The 21,754-nt window shown below is 43.1% G+C and overlaps 1 protein-coding gene across 1 annotated transcript; it reads right to left on the bottom strand.

Annotated features, from left to right (window-relative positions):
- Positions 1-218: 218 nt before the first annotated feature.
- On the bottom strand, positions 219-18,466 carry tmub1 (transmembrane and ubiquitin-like domain containing 1). The gene is made up of 3 exons (XM_038275419.1): positions 18,318-18,466; positions 7,484-7,874; positions 219-732 (listed from the first exon to the last, which is right to left on the bottom strand). Exons 2-3 carry the CDS (start codon positions 7,855-7,857, stop codon positions 381-383), a joined length of 726 nt encoding a protein of 241 aa, XP_038131347.1. The 5' UTR covers positions 7,858-7,874; positions 18,318-18,466; the 3' UTR covers positions 219-380.
- Between the last annotated feature and the right edge of the window lie 3,288 nt (positions 18,467-21,754).

The raw sequence follows: 21,754 nt of genomic DNA, 5'->3' as shown, positions 1-21,754 counted from the left end.
TAAATGTTGGTTGTTATTGTCGGGTCTTGCCTTCAGTAGGAATGTTGGGTGTTATTGTCGGGTCTTACAGTCAGGAGGAATGTTGGGTGTTATTGTCGGGCCTTGCTGTCAGGTTTTACAGTCGGGTGTAAATTTTGGGTGTTATTGTCGGGTCTTGTGGTCAGGTTTTACCATGGGATGTAAATGTTGGGTGTTTCCTTTCAGAGACAAACAGACGCAACAGATAAATTAGCGGTTTAATCTGGTCAGAAGCTGAGATCCTTTACACAAACAGGCCCACTTCCTCCAATAGGCACAGTGATGAGAAACAAATCTAAAAATATAAAAATCAAAGTCTCCATGGCAACAGAACCTCAATCTACCAGCCAATCAGAGAGCAGCTATCGCCGGTAGACGCCAAAGGCCACCAGGCTGAGGAAGATGGTGATGCCGACCAGGGAGGCGGTGGCCGGGGCGGTGAAGAACTGCCGGTACTGAATCTGACAGTACCACAGCACCGAGAGCATCAGGACCAGCAGTGGAACCATCAGGCTGCCTACGTTCAGAGCCACCTGCACCTGGTCCCCGGGCCGCGGGCCCCCCACGGCCCCCTGGCCGGCGCTCTGGGAGATATGGCAGTGCAGGACGCAGTTATGGACCAGGTTCAGAGAGGCCAGCGTCTGAGCGTCGTCCTGTAGGAGTTGGCCCTGGTAGATGAGGCGGACCTGCTGCTCCTGGCCCGCAAAGTAGGTCCTGAAGGAGACAGGGAGACAGAGGGGTCACGGAACGGGTCTGGAAGGACCGTCTCTTTGAAAACTGTAGTACTGACTGTAGTAGTTGGTGTAGTACACACTAGTAGCGGGTGCAGTAGTATGTACCATCAGATGTACCCACTAGTAGTGGGTGTGGTAGTACATAGCAGCTAGAAGTAGTGCAGTTTGGGGTAGTCGCTGGTACCAGTATGTACCGTTCGGTGTGGCTGCTAGTAGTATGTACCGTTAGATGTAGCCACTAGTAGTAGTAGTAGTAGTAGTACTGTTAGATGTAGCCACTAGTAGTATGTACCGTTAGATGTAGCCACTAGTAGTAGTAGTAGTACTGTTAGATGTAGCCACTAGTAGTAGTATGTACCGTTTGATGTAGCGACTGGTATTAGTAGTATGTACCGTTTGATGTAGCCACCAGTAGTAGTAGTAGTACGTACCGTTTGATGTAGACACTAGTAGTAGTACGTACCGTTTGATGTAGAGACTAGTACTAGTACGTACAGTTTTATGTAGCGACTAGTAGTAGTAGTACGTACCGTTTGATGTAGAGACTAGTACTAGTACGTATCGTTTGATGTAGAGACTAGTACTAGTACGTATCGTTTGATGTAGACTAGTACTAGTACGTATCGTTTGGTGTAGTGACTAGTAGTAGTAGTAGTAGTATTACGTACCGTTTGATGTAGCCACTAGTAATAGTAGTACGTACCGTTGGATGTAGCCACTAGTAGTAGTAGTAGTACCGTTTGATGTAGCTACTAGTAGTAGTAGTAAGTACCGTTGGATGTAGCCACTAGTAGTAGTAGTAGTACCGTTTGATGTAGCTACTAGTAGTAGTAGTACGTACCGTTGGATGTAGCCACTAGTAGTAGTAGTAGTACCGTTTGATGTAGCTACTAGTAGTAGTAGTACGTACCGTTGGATGTAGCCACTAGTAGTAGTAGTAGTAGTAGTAGTACCGTTTGATGTAGCCACTAGTAGTAGTAGTACCGTTTGATGTAGCCACTAGTAGTAGTAGTACGTACCGTTTGATGTAGCTACTAGTAGTAGTAGTAGTACCGTTTGATGTAGCTACTAGTAGTAGTAGTACGTACCGTTGGATGTAGCTACTAGTAGTAGTAGTAGTACCGTTTGATGTAGCTACTAGTAGTAGTAGTAGTACCGTTTAATGTAGCTACTAGTAGTAGTAGTATGTACCGTTAGATGTAGCCACTAGTAGTAGTAGTAGTAGTAGTACTGTTAGATGTAGCCACTAGTAGTATGTACCGTTAGATGTAGCCACTAGTAGTAGTAGTAGTAGTAGTACTGTTAGATGTAGCCACTAGTAGTAGTACGTACCGTTTGATGTAGAGACTAGTACTAGTACGTACAGTTTGATGTAGAGACTAGTACTAGTACGTATCGTTTGATGTAGACTAGTACTAGTACGTATCGTTTGATGTAGTGACTAGTAGTAGTAGTAGTAGTATTACGTACCGTTTGATGTAGCGACTAGTAGTAGTACTGTATACAGTTTTATGTAGCGACTAGTAGTAGTAGTAGTAGTAGTACGTACCGTTTGATGTAGAGACTAGTACGTATCGTTTGATGTAGAGACTAGTACTAGTACGTATCGTTTGATGTAGACTAGTACTAGTACGTATCGTTTGATGTAGTGACTAGTAGTAGTAGTAGTAGTATTACGTACCGTTTGATGTAGCGACTAGTAGTAGTACTGTATACAGTTTTATGTAGCGACTAGTAGTAGTAGTAGTAGTAGTACGTACCGTTTGATGTAGAGACTAGTACGTATCGTTTGATGTAGAGACTAGTACTAGTACGTATCGTTTGATGTAGACTAGTACTAGTACGTATCGTTTGATGTAGTGACTAGTAGTAGTAGTAGTAGTATTACGTACCGTTTGATGTAGTGACTAGTAGTAGTAGTAGTAGTATTACGTACCGTTTGATGTAGCCACTAGTAGTAGTAGTAGTACCGTTTGATGTAGCTACTAGTAGTAGTAGTAGTACCGTTGGATGTAGCCACTAGTAGTAGTAGTAGTACCGTTTGATGTAGCCACTAGTAGTAGTAGTAGTACCGTTTGATGTAGCTACTAGTAGTAGTAGTAGTACCGTTTGATGTAGCCACTAGTAGTAGTAGTACGTACCGTTTGATGTAGCTACTAGTAGTAGTAGTAGTACCGTTTGATGTAGCCACTAGTAGTAGTAGTACGTACCGTTGGATGTAGCCACTAGTAGTAGTAGTAGTACCGTTTGATGTAGCCACTAGTAGTAGTAGTAGTAGTACGTACCGTTTGATGTAGCTACTAGTAGTAGTAGTACGTACCGTTTGATGTAGCCACTAGTAGTAGTAGTACGTACCGTTGGATGTAGCCACTAGTAGTAGTAGTACGTACGGTTTGATGTAACCACTAGTAGTAGTAGTAGTAGTACCGTTTGATGTAGCCACTAGTAGTAGTAGTACGTACCGTTGGATGTAGCCACTAGTAGTAGTAGTAGTACCGTTTGATGTAGCTACTAGTAGTAGTAGTACGTACCGTTGGATGTAGCCACTAGTAGTAGTAGTAGTACCGTTTGATGTAGCTACTAGTAGTAGTAGTACGTACGGTTTGATGTAACCACTAGTAGTAGTAGTAGTAGTACCGTTTGATGTAGCTACTAGTAGTAGTAGTAGTAGTACCGTTGGATGTAGCCACTAGTAGTAGTAGTAGTACCGTTTGATGTAGCCACTAGTAGTAGTAGTAGTACCGTTTGATGTAGCTACTAGTAGTAGTAGTAGTACCGTTTGATGTAGCCACTAGTAGTAGTAGTAGTACCGTTTGATGTAGCTACTAGTAGTAGTAGTAGTACCGTTTGATGTAGCTACTAGTAGTAGTAGTACGTACCGTTGGATGTAGCCACTAGTAGTAGTAGTACGTACCGTTTGATGTAGCTACTAGTAGTAGTAGTAGTACCGTTTGATGTAGCTACTAGTAGTAGTAGTACGTACCGTTGGATGTAGCCACTAGTAGTAGTAGTAGTACCGTTTGATGTAGCCACTAGTAGTAGTAGTAGTACCGTTTGATGTAGCCACTAGTAGTAGTAGTACGTACCGTTTGATGTAGCTACTAGTAGTAGTAGTAGTACCGTTTGATGTAGCCACTAGTAGTAGTAGTACGTACCGTTATATGTAGACACTAGTAGTAGTACGTACCGTTTGATGTTCCGACTAGTAGTAGTAGTACGTACCGTTTGATGTTGCGACTAGTAGTAGTAGTACGTACCGTTTGATGTAGCCACTAGTAGTAGTAGTAGTACGTACCGTTTGATGTAGCCACTAGTAGTAGTAGTAGTACGTACCGTTTGATGTAGCCACTAGTAGTAGTAGTACCGTTTGATGTAGCCACTAGTAGTAGTAGTAGTACGTACCGTTCGATGTAGAAACTAGTAGTAGTAGTACGTACCGTTATATGTAGACACTAGTAGTAGTACGTACCGTTTGATGTTCCGACTAGTAGTAGTAGTACGTACCGTTTGATGTTGCGACTAGTAGTAGTAGTACGTACCGTTTGATGTAGCCACTAGTAGTAGTAGTAGTACGTACCGTTTGATGTAGCCACTAGTAGTAGTAGTAGTACGTACCGTTTGATGTAGCCACTAGTAGTAGTAGTACCGTTTGATGTAGCCACTAGTAGTAGTAGTAGTACGTACCGTTCGATGTAGAAACTAGTAGTAGTAGTACGTACCGTTATATGTAGACACTAGTAGTAGTACGTACCGTTTGATGTTCCGACTAGTAGTAGTAGTACGTACCGTTTGATGTTGCGACTAGTAGTAGTAGTAGTACCGTTTGATGTAGCCACTAGTAGTAGTAGTACCGTTCGATGTAGAAACTAGTAGTAGTAGTACGTACCGTTATATGTAGACACTAGTAGTAGTAGTACGTACCGTTCGATGTAGAAACTAGTAGTAGTACGTACCGTTTGATGTTCCGACTAGTAGTAGTAGTACGTACCGTTTGATGTTGCGACTAGTAGTAGTAGTACGTACCGTTTGATGTAGCCACTAGTAGTAATAGTACCGTTTGATGTAGCCACTAGTAGTAGTACCGTTCGATGTAGAAACTAGTAGTAGTAGTACGTACCGTTATATGTAGACACTAGTAGTAGTACGTACCGTTTGATGTTCCGACTAGTAGTAGTAGTACGTACCGTTTGATGTTGCGACTAGTAGTAGTAGTACGTACCGTTTGATGTAGCCACTAGTAGTAGTACCGTTCGATGTAGAAACTAGTAGTAGTAGTACGTACCGTTATATGTAGACACTAGTAGTAGTAGTAGTACCGTTTGATGTAGCCACTAGTAGTAGTAGTACGTACCGTTATATGTAGCCACTAGTAGTAGTAGTACGTACCGTTATATGTAGCCACTAGTAGTAGTAGTAGTAGTACCGTTTGATGTAGCCACTAGTAGTAGTAGTACGTACCGTTTGATGTAGCCACTAGTAGTAGTAGTATGTACCGTTATATGTAGCCACTAGTAGTAGTAGTAGTACCGTTTGATGTAGCCACTAGTAGTAGTAGTACGTACCGTTTGATGTAGCCACTAGTAGTAGTAGTATGTACCGTTTGATGTAGCCACTAGTAGTAGTAGTACGTACCGTTATATGTAGCCACTAGTAGTAGTAGTAGTACCGTTTGATGTAGCCACTAGTAGTAGTAGTACGTACCGTTTGATGTAGCCACTAGTAGTAGTAGTACGTACCGTTATATGTAGCCACTAGTAGTAGTAGTACGTACCGTTTGATGTAGCCACTAGTAGTAGTAGTACGTACCGTTTGATGTAGCCACTAGTAGTAGTAGTACGTACCGTTATATGTAGCCACTAGTAGTAGTAGTACGTACCGTTATATGTAGCCACTAGTAGTAGTAGTACGTACCGTTTGATGTAGCCACTAGTAGTAGTAGTACGTACCGTTTGATGTAGCCACTAGTAATCGTAGTACGTACCGTTATATGCAGCGACTAGTAGTATTAGTACGTACCGTTTGATGTAGCCACTAGTAGTAGTAGTACGTACCGTTTGATGTAGCCACTAGTAATCGTAGTACGTACCGTTATATGCAGCGACTAGTAGTAGTAGTACGTACCGTTTGATGTAGCCACTAGTAATCGTAGTACGTACCGTTTGATGTAGCCACTAGTAGTAGTAGTACGTACCGTTTGATGTAGCCACTAGTAGTAGTAGTACGTACCGTTATATGTAGCCACTAGTAGTAGTAGTACGTACCGTTATATGTAGCCACTAGTAGTAGTAGTACGTACCGTTTGATGTAGCCACTAGTAGTAGTAGTACGTACCGTTTGATGTAGCCACTAGTAGTAGTAGTACGTACCGTTATATGTAGCCACTAGTAGTAGTAGTACGTACCGTTATATGTAGCCACTAGTAGTAGTAGTACGTACCGTTTGATGTAGCCACTAGTAGTAGTAGTACGTACCGTTTGATGTAGCCACTAGTAATCGTAGTACGTACCGTTATATGCAGCGACTAGTAGTAGTAGTACGTACCGTTTGATGTAGCCACTAGTAGTAGTAGTACGTACCGTTTGATGTAGCCACTAGTAATCGTAGTACGTACCGTTATATGCAGCGACTAGTAGTAGTAGTACGTACCGTTTGATGTAGCCACTAGTAGTAGTAGTAGGTACCGTTTGATGTAGCCACTAGTAATCGTAGTACGTACCGTTATATGCAGCGACTAGTAGTAGTAGTACGTACCGTTTGATGTAGCCACTAGTAATCGTAGTAGGTACCGTTTGATGTAGCCACTAGTAATCGTAGTAGGTACCGTTTGATGTAGCCACTAGTAGTAGTAGTACGTACCGTTATATGTAGCCACTAGTAGTAGTAGTACGTACCGTTATATGTAGCCACTAGTAGTAGTAGTACGTACCGTTTGATGTAGCCACTAGTAGTAGTAGTACGTACCGTTATATGCAGCGACTAGTAGTAGTAGTACGTACCGTTATATGTAGCCACTAGTAGTAGTAGTACGTACCGTTATATGTAGCCACTAGTAGTAGTAGTACGTACCGTTTGATGTAGCCACTAGTAGTAGTAGTACGTACCGTTATATGTAGCCACTAGTAGTAGTAGTACGTACCGTTTGATGTAGCCACTAGTAGTAGTAGTACGTACCGTTATATGTAGCCACTAGTAGTAGTAGTACGTACCGTTATATGTAGCCACTAGTAGTAGTAGTACGTACCGTTTGATGTAGCCACTAGTAGTAGTAGTACGTACCGTTTGATGTAGCCACTAGTAATCGTAGTACGAACCGTTATATGCAGCGACTAGTAGTAGTAGTACGTACCGTTTGATGTAGCCACTAGTAATCGTAGTACGAACCGTTATATGCAGCGACTAGTAGTAGTAGTACGTACCGTTTGATGTAGCCACTAGTAATCGTAGTACGTACCGTTTGATGTAGCCACTAGTAGTACTAGTACGTACCGTTTGATGTAGCCACTAGTAATCGTAGTACGAACCGTTATATGTAGCCACTAGTAGTAGTAGTACGTACCGTTTGATGTAGCCACTAGTAGTAGTAGTACGTACCGTTTGATGTAGCCACTAGTAATCGTAGTACGAACCGTTATATGCAGCGACTAGTAGTAGTAGTACGTACCGTTTGATGTAGCCACTAGTAATCGTAGTACGTACCGTTTGATGTAGCCACTAGTAGTACTAGTACGTACCGTTTGATGTAGCCGATGGTGTCCTGCGGTTGGACCTGGGCCGTCCTCTCCGTGTCGTTCAGGAACTTCAGTCGAACCACCATGTTCCTCTCACTCTCTCCTCCTGGCCTTCTCGCCCCGCCTCTCTCCTCAGACTCCGCCTCTTCTTGGGCGGAGGGGCCGGTGGGCGGGGCCTCCGACAGAGGGCCGGCTGAGCCACTGGGGGTGAGGGGCGTGTCCTGTGGTGAGGGGGTGGGGCCTGTGGAGGAAGTGAAGAGCTGCTCTGGAGGGTCGGCGGTGCGGGTGGAGACCCAGGCCAGCAGCAGCACCATCAGCAGCAGCAGGAAGCTGAAGAGCAGCGTCACCTCGTCCCCGACGCCTTCGATCAGAGCCATCGCCCGCCGCAACGCACCTGCACACAGGGCGGAGCTTCACTGACCAAATGGTTCCCTTTAAAGAGTCCAACCCAGAGGAGCTCCAAAGGTCCGCTCTGGCTGGATCTGTCACCATGGTAACTGATGCTAGAACCCATAGAGCAGCCCCGCCTCCCAACCAATCAGAGTCTTTACAGACGAACTGAGATTCGTTGCTAATGCGAATCGGTCTGAACAGGCCACGCCATGTGTAGAAGGTCCAGCTAACGATTGATCGGCTAATCAGCTAATCAGCTAATGAGCTAATGCGCTAATGAGCTAATGCGCTAATGAGCTACGCTCCCGCCATTAAATGAGTCCCATCCTTCTAAAAGACGGGGCTTCAGCTTTATCCACTGATCTCCATTCATCTCCTGGTAGTACGGGGTGGAATGAAGCCACTGGCCGCCATATTGGTACTCCCTAGTTAGACCGGTCAGAATGTAAACAATCCGTGCGCTACATCATCAAACAACGGTGATGTTTTCATTTTCAGGGAAACTTTTAAAATCAAGATAAATTCATCACTTTGACACAGACTGAATGTTTCCCAGCATCAGATTAAAAATAGGCCCATCATCGCAGAGCCAGCATGACGCCTATAAATCAGGTAATATAATATATTACACAAATAAAATGAACGTGTTAATGGAGCAGAATAATACAGGAGGGCTAAATGTGCTAAATTGATTATGTACATGTGATATATATGGATTTAATTATATATATATATATATATATATATATATATATATATATATATATATATATATATATATATATATATATATATATATATATACATATATATATATATACACACACACAGCCTGGCTAAAAAAAAAAGTGGCCACCTGGATTGAACTAAGCAAAGGTAGGAGCCTCCTATTGGATAATTACTGCTGGGTGATTATCTTTCAACTGGAAACAAGTTATTTAACCCCAACTGGTGCAATGATTTGCTTCTCATTTCCTAAACAATCGTGTGGAAAGACACACCCCGTGTTCGTGGAAAAGATGTTAGTCTGTTTGAGAAGGGTCAAATCATTGGCACGCATCAAGCAGAGAAAACATCTAAAGAGATGCAGAAACTACTAAAACTGGATTAAGAACTTTATTAAAAACTGGAAGGATAGTGGGGACCCATCATCTTCAAGGGAGAAATGGAAATAAATCCTGAATGTTGGTGATCGACGATCACTTAAACGTGTGGTGAGATCAAATCGAAGAAAAACAACAGCATTTCCACACGCACAATGCGAAGGGAACTCAAGGGATTGGGACTGAACAGCTGTGTAGCCGTAAGAAAACCACTAATCAGTGACGCTAACCGGGAAAAAAAGGCTTCAGTTTGCAGGGAGCATAAAGATTGGACTGTGGAGCAATGGAAGAAGGTCATGTGGTCTGATGAGTCCAGATTGTTCCAGAGTGATGGGCCAATCAGGGTAAGAAGAGAGGCAGGTGAAGTGATGCCCCCACCATGCCTAGTGCCTACTGTACAAGCCTGTGGGGGTGGGGTTATGATCTGGGGTTGCTGCAGTTGCTCAGGTCTAGGTTCAGCAACAGGATGAGCTCAAAGAATGAGGTCAACTGACTACCTGAATATCCTGAATGACCAGGTTATTCCATCAATGGACTTTCCCTGATGGCACAGGCAGATTCCAAGATGACAATGCCAGGATTCATCGGGCTCAAATTGTGAAAGACTGGTTCAGGGAGCATGACTCAGCGAATGCGTGCCGTAATCAAAGCTAAAGGCGGTCCAACAAAGTATAAGGAGAGAATGATCTTTTTATTTGTGATGGCGACTTAATATATATATATATATATATATATATATATATATATATATATATATATATATATATATATATATATATATTAGGGATGGAACTGTTTATGAAAACCGTCAGAACCGTTCGGTTCGACCATCTCGGTTCGGTTCGCGTGTGTTTCGTTTGGTTCATGCGCTGCTCCTTTTTCTCATAGGCGAAGCGTTTACACTCCAGAGCAGAAGGTGGTGGTACTGCGACCAAAGCCAACCACCAGTAGTAAACAAGAAGAAGAAGAAGCGAAGCAGCGTAGCCGGGTGTAGCAGAATAAAATCAGTTGTTGTGGAGAATTGTGTAGGTATGGCGAGTGGGAAAGAACAGGAGTTGGAAGACGCGCCAGCAGCACTTTATAGGTCTGCTGTATGGGACCACTTTGCATTTAGAGTGACCTACGATGACAGCGGAGAGAAAGCTGGGGATAAAAGTGCAACAGTGTGCAAGCATTGTGCAACACGTTTTGTTTATGCTAACAGCAACACGACCAACATGTCAGGCTAACAATCAACATAAACCGAACTGAAAACCGTGAATTTTGCGAACCGTTCCACCCCTAATATTGGCCTGTGTTCCATTAGCAGGCTCTAATAGTCTACAGGCCGGGGCTATAATTAGAACCAATGGTGTTCCTGGGCAGTCCTCAGCAACCTGTGATAGTAACACACACGGACCACAGGGGGGCAGTGTTTGCTAACCAATCCCAGCCATTAGCATGGGAAGTCCCATCCTTCCACAATGGTTCTGATGTGAAACACATGATCACCGGTAGGTCTGGTGGAAACCAGGCAGCGCTAAAAGAGTTTCATTGGTTGTTCTGAATCTGCAGCGCATCTGCAGCCCATCTGCAGCGGCCCTCTCTCGGCATAGCCGTGTGTGAAGCGTGTTGGTTAGCATTTTACTACATCGGTCGAATCTACAGGAGGAGAGTCTGATGTCGAGTCTGAAGTCATTAGAACTTGAGTAGGGACTTTGCCAAACTTTGCCAAATACAACAAAAAATCGCCATCATAGCCTGGCTATAGACCCGGCTGCCGTCAGCTTCGGAGCTCCGCTGGTTGCCACGGTCCTCTCAAGTTCGTCATATTTTCTTTTAAATTACGCATTAAATCTGTGAATGGGCCATATGGTGATGCTTAAAAGTATAAGGTTCTCGCCTCAAATGATCTTAAAACATACTTTTATTGAACAACAGCAACAGAAAAGAGAACATTTAACTTAGTACTCTGAGCTCTGTGAGTTAAGAAGATGGACCGCCAAGCCAACCAATGAGCAGAAGTTGACTCTCTAGGACACCCCCCCTCCTCATTTGCATAATGAGGCAGAAATGCAGAGAGAAATGTAAAAAGGGCAGAGAGAAATGTAAAAAGGGCAGAGAGAAATGTAAAAAGGGCAGAGAGAAATGTAAAAAGGACAGAGAGAAATGTAAAAAGGGCAGAGAGAAATGTAAAAAGGGCAGAGAGAAATGTAAAAAGGGCAGAGAGAAATGTAAAAAGGGCAGAGAGAAATGTAAAAAGGGCAGAGAGAAATGTAAAAAGGGCATAGAGAAATGTAAAAAGGGCATAGAGAAATGTAAAAAGGGCAGAGAAATGTAAAAAGGGCAGAGAGAAATGTAAAAAGGGCAGCGAGAAATGTAAAAGGGCATAGAGAAATGTAAAAAGGGCAGAGAGAAATGTAAAAAGGGCAGAGAGAAATGTAAAAAGGGCATAGAGAAATGTAAAAAGGGCAGAGAGAAATGTAAAAAGGGCAGAGAGAAATGTAAAAAGGGCAGAGAGAAATGTAAAAAGGGCAGAGAGAAATGTAAAAAGGGCAGAGAGAAATGTAAAAATGCATAGAGAAATGTAAAAGGGCATAGAGAAATGTAAAAAGGGCAGAGAGAAATGTAAAAGGGCATAGAGAAATGTAAAAAGGGCAGAGAGAAATGTAAAAAGGGCAGATAGAAATGTAAAAGGGCAGAGAGAAATGTAAAAAGGGCAGAGAGAAATGTAAAAATGCATAGAGAAATGTAAAAAGGGCAGAGAGAAATGTAAAAATGCATAGAGAAATGTAAAAAGGGCAGAGGGAAATGTAAAAAGGGCATAGAGAAATGTAAAAAGGGCATAGAGAAATGTAAAAAGGGCAGAGAGAAATGTAAAAAGGGCAGAGAGAAATGTAAAAAGGGCAGAGAGAAATGTAAAAAGGGCAGAGAGAAATGTAAAAGGGCAGAGAGAAATGTAAAAAGGGCAGAGAGAAATGTAAAAATGCATAGAGAAATGTAAAAAGGGCAGAGAGAAATGTAAAAATGCATAGAGAAATGTAAAAAGGGCAGAGAGAAATGTAAAAAGGGCATAGAGAAATGTAAAAAGGGCATAGAGAAATGTAAAAAGGGCAGAGAGAAATGTAAAAAGGGCAGAGAGAAATGTAAAAAGGGCAGAGAGAAAAGTAAAAAGGGCAGAGAGAAATGTAAAAAGGGCAGAGAGAAATGTAAAAAGGGCAGAGAGAAATGTAAAAGGGCAGAGAGAAATGTAAAAAGGGCAGAGAGAAATGTAAAAAGAGCAGAGAGAAATGTAAAAAGGACAGAGAGAAATGTAAAAAGGCCAGAGAGAAATGTAAAAAGGCCAGAGAGAAATGTAAAAAGGGCAGAGAGAAATGTAAAAGGGCAGAGAGAAATGTAAAAAGGGCAGAGAGAAATGTAAAAATGCATAGAGAAATGTAAAAAGGGCAGAGAGAAATGTAAAAAGGGCAGAGAGAAATGTAAAAAGGGCAGAGAGAAATGTAAAAAGGCATAGAGAAATGTAAAAGGGCAGAGAGAAATGTAAAAATGCATAGAGAAATGTAAAAAGGGCAGAGAGAAATGTAAAAAGGGCAGAGAGAAATGTAAAAAGGGCAGAGAGAAATGTAAAAAGGGCATAGAGAAATGTAAAAAGGGCAGAGAGAAATGTAAAAGGGCAGAGAGAAATGTAAAAGGGCAGAGAGAAATGTAAAAAGGGCAGAGAGAAATGTAAAAAGGCCAGAGAGAAATGTAAAAAGGGCAGAGAGAAATGTAAAAAGGGCAGAGAGAAATGTAAAAGGGCAGAGAGAAATGTAAAAAGGGCAGAGAGAAATGTAAAAATGCATAGAGAAATGTAAAAAGGGCAGAGAGAAATGTAAAAAGGGCAGAGAGAAATGTAAAAAGGGCAGAGAGAAATGTAAAAAGGCCAGAGAGAAATGTAAAAAGGGCAGAGAGAAATGTAAAAGGGCAGAGAGAAATGTAAAAAGGGCAGAGAGAAATGTAAAAATGCATAGAGAAATGTAAAAAGGGCAGAGAGAAATGTAAAAGGGCAGAGAGAAATGTAAAAAGGGCAGAGAGAAATGTAAAAAGGGCAGAGAGAAATGTAAAAGGGCATAGAGAAATGTAAAAAGGGCAGAGAGAACTGTAAAAAGGGCAGAGAGAAATGTAAAAGGGCAGAGAGAAATGTAAAAAGGGCAGAGAGAAATGTAAAAAGGGCATAGAGAAATGTAAAAAGGGCATAGAGAAATGTAAAAAGGGCAGAGAGAAATGTAAAAAGGGCAGAGAAAAATGTAAAAAGGGCAGAGAGAAATGTAAAAAGGGCAGAGAGAAATGTAAAAGGGCAGAGAGAAATGTAAAAAGGGCAGAGAGAAATGTAAAAAGGGCAGAGAGAAATGTAAAAGGGCATAGAGAAATGTAAAAAGGGCAGAGGGAAATGTAAAAAGGGCAGAGAGAAATGTAAAAAGGGCAGAGAGAAATGTAAAAATGCATAGAGAAATGTAAAAGGGCAGAGAGAAATGTAAAAAGGGCAGAGAGAAATGTAAAAAGGGCAGAGAGAAATGTAAAAGGGCATAGAGAAATGTAAAAAGGGCAGAGAGAAATGTAAAAAGGGCAGAGAGAAATGTAAAAAGGGCAGAGAGAAATGTAAAAGGGCATAGAGAAATGTAAAAAGGGCAGAGAGAAATGTAAAAAGGGCAGAGAGAAATGTAAAAAGGGCAGAGAGAACTGTAAAAAGGGCATAGAGAAATGTAAAAGGCCATAGAGAAATGTAAAAAGGGCAGAGGGAAATGTAAAAAGGGCAGAGAGAAATGTAAAAAGGGCAGAGAGAAATGTAAAAATGCATAGAGAAATGTAAAAAGGGCAGAGAGAAATGTAAAAAGGGCAGAGAGAAATGTAAAAAGGGCAGAGAGAAATGTAAAAAGGCATAGAGAAATGTAAAAGGGCAGAGCGAAATGTAAAAATGCATAGAGAAATGTAAAAAGGGCAGAGAGAAATGTAAAAAGGGCATAGAGAAATGTAAAAGGGCAGAGAGAAATGTAAAAAGGGCAGAGAGAAATGTAAAAAGGGCAGAGAGAAATGTAAAAGGGCATAGAGAAATGTAAAAAGGGCAGAGAGAAATGTAAAAAGGGCAGAGAGAAATGTAAAAGGGCAGAGAGAAATGTAAAAAGGGCAGAGAGAAATGTAAAAAGGGCATAGAGAAATGTAAAAAGGGCATAGAGAAATGTAAAAAGGGCAGAGAGAAATGTAAAAAGGGCAGAGAAAAATGTAAAAAGGGCAGAGAGAAATGTAAAAAGGGCAGAGAGAAATGTAAAAGGGCAGAGAGAAATGTAAAAAGGGCAGAGAGAAATGTAAAAAGGGCAGAGAGAAATGTAAAAGGGCAGAGAGAAATGTAAAAAGGGCAGAGAGAAATGTAAAAAGGGCAGAGAGAAATGTAAAAAGGGCAGAGAGAAATGTAAAAGGGCAGAGAGAAATGTAAAAAGGGCAGAGAGAAATGTAAAAAGGGCATAGAGAAATGTAAAAAGGGCATAGAGAAATGTAAAAAGGGCAGAGAGAAATGTAAAAAGGGCAGAGAGAAATGTAAAAAGGGCAGAGAAAAATGTAAAAAGGGCAGAGAGAAATGTAAAAAGGGCAGAGAGAAATGTAAAAATGCATAGAGAAATGTAAAAGGGCATAGAGAAATGTAAAAAGGGCAGAGAGAAATGTAAAAGGGCATAGAGAAATGTAAAAAGGACATAGAGAAATGTAAAAAGGGCAGAGAGAAATGTAAAAAGGGCAGAGAGAAATGTAAAAGGGCAGAGAGAAATGTAAAAAGGGCAGAGAGAAATGTAAAAAGGGCAGAGAGAAATGTAAAAGGCCAGAGAGAAATGTAAAAAGGGCAGAGAGAAATGTAAAAAGGGCAGAGAGAAATGTAAAAAGGGCAGAGGGAAATGTAAAAAGGGCAGAGAGAAATGTAAAAGGGCATAGAGAAATGTAAAAAGGGCAGAGAGAAATGTAAAAGGGCAGAGAGAAATGTAAAAAGGACATAGAGAAATGTAAAAAGGGCAGAGAGAAATGTAAAAAGGGCAGAGAGAAATGTAAAAAGGGCAGAGAGAAATGTAAAAGGGCAGAGAGAAATGTAAAAGGGCAGAGAGAAATGTAAAAAGGGCAGAGAGAAATGTAAAAAGGGCAGAGAGAAATGTAAAAAGGGCAGAGAGAAATGTAAAAAGGGCAGAGAGAAATGTAAAAAGGGCAGAGAGAAATGTAAAAAGGGCAGAGAGAAATAAACAGCGGCGAAGAAATAACTAAGGTAAAAAAATACAAAGGAAGAATAAAACAGACAAAAATATTATAAGATGCACATAGATAAATACTTAAAAATATAAGTAATTAAAAAATAAAGTTGAAGATTATAAAGGACAGAAAAATAAATAAGGTAAATATTACAAAGGCAAATAAATAAAGAAGCTAATTAAGAGTTATATACATTTATGTCTCACTTTTTTGTTGGCAATTAATTGTATGCTTATACATTTATTGAGCATTTATTTATTTCTGTATTTATTTTTAAATATGGCAGAGTTGGTCCTTCATAAAGATGCACCTGAGTGAAATAAATAAATATATTAGAGGATTTACGGTAAACCAAACACTGCAAAAACGACAGCATCATGCACTAATAAAGAATTCCTACATTAACATTTCCCAGTGAATGACTTTCTATTTCCTCTACTTTCTATTTTCTAATGTTAGACCCAATGTCAGCGTCTAACTCAGTCAATGTCTTCCAGTCAGTCTGAGATAGCCAGACTAATGTTAGTCTACAGACTAATGTTAGTCTACAGACTATCCTATAGGATCCAGCAGCTATAGATGGATTTATTCTGACTGGGAAATGACCAGTGGAACGTCTTCCTGCAGCCCAATGAGACACATGTAGGAGTTTTTATAGCAGGTCTCCGTGGGAGTGGGGAGTACCAATATGGCGGCTGCTGACTTAACTTTTCTCAATCAGCAATCCAGTGAATAAATAGAGATCAGCAGCTTCAACGGTAAAATAACGGTGTAGTTTTCTCTCTATAAATGGGGGCTTTAGCTTTATAAAATAACGGTGTAGTTTTCTCTCTATAAATGGGGGCTTTAGCTTTAACTATAAAATAATGGTGTAGTTTTCTCTCTATAAATGGGGGCTTTAGCTTTAACTATAAAATAACGGTGTAGTTTTCTCTCTATAAATGGGGGCTTTAGCTTTAACTATAAAATAATGGTGTAGTTTTCTCTCTATAAATGGGGGCTTTAGCTTTAACTATAAAATAACGGCGTAGTTTTCTCTCTATAAATAGGGGCTTTAGCTTTAACTATAAAATAATGGTGTAGTTTTCTCTCTATAAATGGGGGCTTTAGCTTTAACTATAAAATAACGGTGTAGTTTTCTCTCTATAAATGGGGGCTTTAGCTTTAACTATAAAATAACGGTGTAGTTTTCTCTCTATAAATAGGGGCTTTAGCTTTAACTATAAAATAACGGTGTAGTTTTCTCTCTATAAATAGGGGCTTTAGCTTTAACTATAAAATAACGGTGTAGTTTTCTCTCTATAAATAGGGGCTTTAGCTTTAACTATAAAATAACGGTGTAGTTTTCTCTCTATAAATAGGGGCTTTAGCTTTATAAAACAACGGTGTAGTTTTCTCTCTATAAATGGGGGCTTTAGCTTTAACTATAAAATAACGGTGTAGTTTTCTCTCTATAAATGGGGGCTTTAGCTTTAACTATAAAATAACGGTGTAGTTTTCTCTCTATAAATGGGGGATGTAGCTTTAACTATAAAATAACGGTGTAGTTTTCTCTATAAATGGGGGCTTTAGCTTTAACTATAAAATAACGGTGTAGTTTTCTCTCTATAAATGGGGGCTTTAGCTTTAACTATAAAATAACAGTGTAGTTTTCTCTCTATAAATGGGGGCTTTAGCTTTAACTATAAAATAACGGTGTAGTTTTCTCTCTATAAATGGGGGCTTTAGCTTTATAAAATAACGGTCTTGTTTTCTCTCTATAAATGGGGGCTTTAGCTTTATAAAATAACGGTGTAGTTTTCTCTCTATAGCTGTTTTAGCTTTATAAAATAACGGTGTAGTTTTCTCTCTATAGATGTTTTAGCTTTATAAAATAATGGTTAAGTTTTCTCTCTATAGATGTTTTAGCTTTATAAAATAACGGTGTAGTTTTCTCTATAAATGGGGGCTTTAGCTTTATAAAATAACGGTGTAGTTTTCTCTCTATAAATGGGGGCTTTAGCTTTATAAAATAACGGTGTAGTTTTCTCTCTATAAATGGGGGCTTTAGCTTTATAAAATAATGGTGTAGTTTTCTCTCTATGGAGGTTTTAGCTTTATAAAATAACGGTGTAGTTTTCTCTCTATAGATGTTTTAGCTTTATAAAATAACGGTGTAGTTTTCTCTCTATAAATGGGGGCTTTAGCTTTATAAAATAATGGTGTAGTTTTCTCTCTATGGAGGTTTTAGCTTTATAAAATAACGGTGTAGTTTTCTCTCTATAGATGTTTTAGCTTTATAAAATAACGGTGTAGTTTTCTCTCTATAACCGTTTCTTATTTTCGTTCTTCTACTCTAACAGAGGTTACAGGCCTTTGAGGTTACAGGCCTTTAAAAGACGCTCTGGGTGTTTTTCTCATCAGAACCAGAACCTCAGCGTTGATCCGGTTCAGTGGAACCGATAGAACCAGGCCTCCAACTCACGATTGTTTTGTAAATCGATTATTCTGTTCATTGTTTGTTAATTAAGAGAAAAAGGTTCATTAAAGAAGAATTCTACAGAATTAAACGAAGTGAAATTAAAACTTTTCCTCTTCTGGGTGGAGAATATTCACAGTTTATCTGAAATTCTAAATGTCTAAAGAATGTCTATTTTCCAGTCTTGGTGGAAAGCGGATTAAAGGCAGCAGTCTCTATAATCCAGATTAACAGATTATTCCTCTGGTGGATTAATGGGATTATCGGTTTCAGCTCTAATCAGAACCGAACCTCCACAGCGGAGGAAGTTCTGGACGGACCAGAACTTTGACCCATGACAGACCAGAAACCCTGTTACCATGGAAACGGGGATCAGAACCGGACAGCTGGAGCTGAGCAGAACTTCGGAAGGTGTTCAGCCGAACCTCCTGCGGAGCCGAACCAGAATCTCTGAACGGTTCCTCCCAGCTTTGGGCTCCAGGTTCCACCGGTTCCGGTCTGGATTAGCTTCATGGTGATCTGCCGGTTCGGTTCTGGCTTCCAGACTGGAACCGAACCGGCAGATAGTTCCGACCCGCGGTACCCGAGGGTCCGGGACCGGTCCGAGTCATGACCGACGGAGAGCGGAACCAGAACTCACCGTTTCACAGAAGAACCTTCATAGCAAAGCTGTTAGCCTCCAAGCTAACAGGCTAAGCTGCTGCGCTGACCGGAGCCGCTTCTTCTTCTACGCTTCTCAGCAGCGAAACAGCGCCCCCTGCTGCAGGAACAGCGCCCCCTGCTGCAGGAACAGCCCCCCCTGCTTCAGGAACAGCCCCCCCCTGCTGCAGGAACAAGCCTGTGGTTCTGAAAGGTCCAGGATGATCAGAACCAGAGAGATGGTTCCATTCAGACTGACTGGTTCTATAAAGACCGGAAACATCTGTCCTCCAGACTGGACAGGAGACACCAGAACCTCAGAACATTGACATGGGTCCTTCTAGAACCTCTGGAGGACCAGAATCTTCTACTGGTTCTGGTCTGTAAGCAGAAACACATGGGCTCTGAGGTTCTGGTGTGCTTCTCCTCCCCAGCAGCAGGGGGCGCCTTCGGTTTAGAAATAAAGACACAGTCAGTCCATCGATTATTGACCAGAATTTATTGATGCAGATGTTGAACAGCTGCACATGTCAGAACAACAACAATCAGAACATCAGGATGAGTAAAACAACTAAGCTTCTGTTAGTTCTGGCCCGGTTCGGCAGGTTCTAATGGAGGTTCTGTTAGTTCTGGCCCGGTTCGGCAGGTTCTAATGGCGGTTCTGTTAGTTCTGGCCCGGCTCGGCAGGTTCTAATGGAGGTTCTGTTAGTTCTGGCCCGGTTCAGCAGGTTCTAATGGCGGTTCTGTTAGTTCTGGCCCGGCTCGGCAGGTTCTAATGGAGGTTCTGTTAGTTCTGGCCCGGTTCGGCAGGTTCTAATGGCGGTTCTGTTAGTTCTGGCCCGGCTCGGCAGGTTCTAATGGAGGTTCTGTTAGTTCTGGCCCGGTTCAGCAGGTTCTAATGGCGGTTCTGTTAGTTCTGGCCCGGCTCGGCAGGTTCTAATGGAGGTTCTGTTAGTTCTGGCCCGGTTCGGCAGGTTCTAATGGCGGTTCTGTTAGTTCTGGCCCGGCTCGGCAGGTTCTAATGGAGGTTCTGTTAGTTCTGGCCCGGTTCAGCAGGTTCTAATGGCGGTTCTGTTAGTTCTGGCCCGGTTCGGCAGGTTCTAATGCAGGTTCTGTTAGTTCTGGCCCGGTTCAGCAGGTTCTAATGGCGGTTCTGTTAGTTCTGGCCCGGTTCGGCAGGTTCTAATGCAGGTTCTGTTAGTTCTGGCCCGGTTCGGCAGGTTCTAATGGAGGTTCTGTTAGTTCTGGCCCGGTTCGGCAGGTTCTAATGCAGGTTCTGTTAGTTCTGGCCCGGTTCGGCAGGTTCTAATGGCGGTTCTGTTAGTTCTGGCCCGGTTCGGCAGGTTCTAATGGAGGTTCTGTTAGTTCTGGCCCGGTTCGGCAGGTTCTAATGGCGGTTCTGTTAGTTCTGGCCCGGCTCGGCAGGTTCTAATGGAGGTTCTGTTAGTTCTGGCCCGGTTCAGCAGGTTCTAATGGCGGTTCTGTTAGTTCTGGCCCGGTTCGGCAGGTTCTAATGCAGGTTCTGTTAGTTCTGGCCCGGTTCAGCAGGTTCTAATGGCGGTTCTGTTAGTTCTGGCCCGGTTCGGCAGGTTCTAATGCAGGTTCTGTTAGTTCTGGCCCGGTTCGGCAGGTTCTAATGGAGGTTCTGTTAGTTCTGGCCCGGTTCTGCTGGAGGTTCTAATGGCGGTTCTGTTAGTTCTGGCCCGGTTCAGCAGGTTCTAATGGAGCTTCTGTTAGTTCTGGCCCGGTTCGGCAGGTTCTAATGCAGGTTCTGTTAGTTCTGGCCCGGTTCGGCAGGGTCTAATGGAGGTTCTGTTAGTTCTGGCCCGGTTCCGCTGGAGGTTCTAATGGAGGTTCTGTTAGTTCTGGCCCGGTTCAGCAGGTTCTAATGGCGGTTCTGTTAGTTCTGGCCCGGTTCGGCAGGTTCTAATGCAGGTTCTGTTAGTTCTGGCCCGGTTCGGCAGGTTCTAATGCAGGTTCTGTTAGTTCTAGCCCGGTTCAGCAGGTTCTAATGGCGGTTCTGTTAGTTCTGGCCCGGTTCTGCTGCAGGTCCAAATGGACCCGCTGTCCCCTGGTGGACAGGTTCCCCGCTGTCCCCTGGTGGACAGGTTCTAGAAGTCCAAATGGACCCGCTGTCCCCTGGTGGACAGGTTCTAGAAGTCCAAATGGACCCGCTGTCCCCTGGTGGACAGGTTCTAGAAGTCCAAATGGACCCGCTGTCCCCTGGTGGACAGGTTCTAGAGGTCCAAATGGACCCGCTGTCCCCTGGTGGACAGGTTCTAGAGGTCCAAATGGACCCGCTGTCCCCTGGTGGACAGGTTCTAGAGGTCCAAATGGACCCGCTGTCCCCTGGTGGACAGGTTCTAGAGGTCCAAATGGACCCTCTGTCCCCTGGTGGACAGGTTCTAGAAGTCCAAATGGACCTGCTGTCCCCTGGTGGACAGGTTCCCCGCTGTCCACTGGTGGACAGGTTGCTCGCTGTCCCCTGGTGGACAGGTTCCCCGCTGTCCCCTGGTGGACAGGTTCTAGAGGTCCAAATGGACCCACTGTCCCCTGGTGGACAGGTTCCTCACTGTCCCCTGGTGGACAGGTTCTAGATGTCCAAATGGACCCGCTGTCCCCTGGTGGACAGGTTGCTCGCTGTCCCCTGGTGGACAGGTTCCCCGCTGTCCCCTGGTGGACAGCTTCTAGATGTCCAAATGGACCCGCTGTCCCCTGGTGGACAGGTTCTAGAGGTCCAAATGGACCCACTGTCCCCTGGTGGACAGGTTCTAGAGGTCCAAATGGACCCGCTGTCCCCTGGTGGACAGGTTCTAGAGGTCCAAATGGACCCGCTGTCCCCTGGTGGACAGGTTCTAGAGGTCCAAATGGACCCGCTGTCCCGTGGTGGACAGGTTCTAGAGGTCCAAATGGACCCGCTGTCCCCTGGTGGACAGCTTCTAGAGGTCCAAATGGACCCGCTGTCCCCTGGTGGACAGGTTCTAGAGGTCTAAATGGACCCGCTGTCCCCTGGTGGACAGGTTCTAGAGGTCCAAATGGACCCGCTGTCCCCTGGTGGACATGTTCCCTGCTGTCCCCTGGTGGACAGGTTCTAGAGGTCCAAATGGACCTGCTGTCCCCTGGTAGACAGGTTCCCCGCTGTCCCCTGGTGGACAGGTTCCTCGCTGTCCCCTGGTGGACAGGTTCTAGAGGTCCAAATGGACCCGCTGTCCCCTGGTGGACATGTTCCCTGCTGTCCCCTGGTGGACAGGTTCAAGAGGTCCAAATGGACCTGCTGTCCCCTGGTGGGCAGGTTCCCCGCTGTCCCCTGGTGGACAGGTTCCTCGCTGTCCCCTGGTGGACAGGTTCCCCGCTGTCTCCTGGTGGACAGGTTCTAGAGGTCCAAATGGACCTGCTGTCCCCCGGTGGACAGGTTCAAGAGGTCCAAATGGACCTGCT

This window comes from Cyprinodon tularosa, unplaced genomic scaffold, assembly GCF_016077235.1.
Source record: "Cyprinodon tularosa strain WSP-4 unplaced genomic scaffold, ASM1607723v1 ctg958, whole genome shotgun sequence".
Classification (NCBI taxonomy): Eukaryota; Metazoa; Chordata; class Actinopteri; order Cyprinodontiformes; family Cyprinodontidae; genus Cyprinodon; species Cyprinodon tularosa.
The sequence above is the reverse complement of the archived record's forward strand: the minus strand, read 5'-3'. Positions and strand labels throughout refer to the sequence as shown.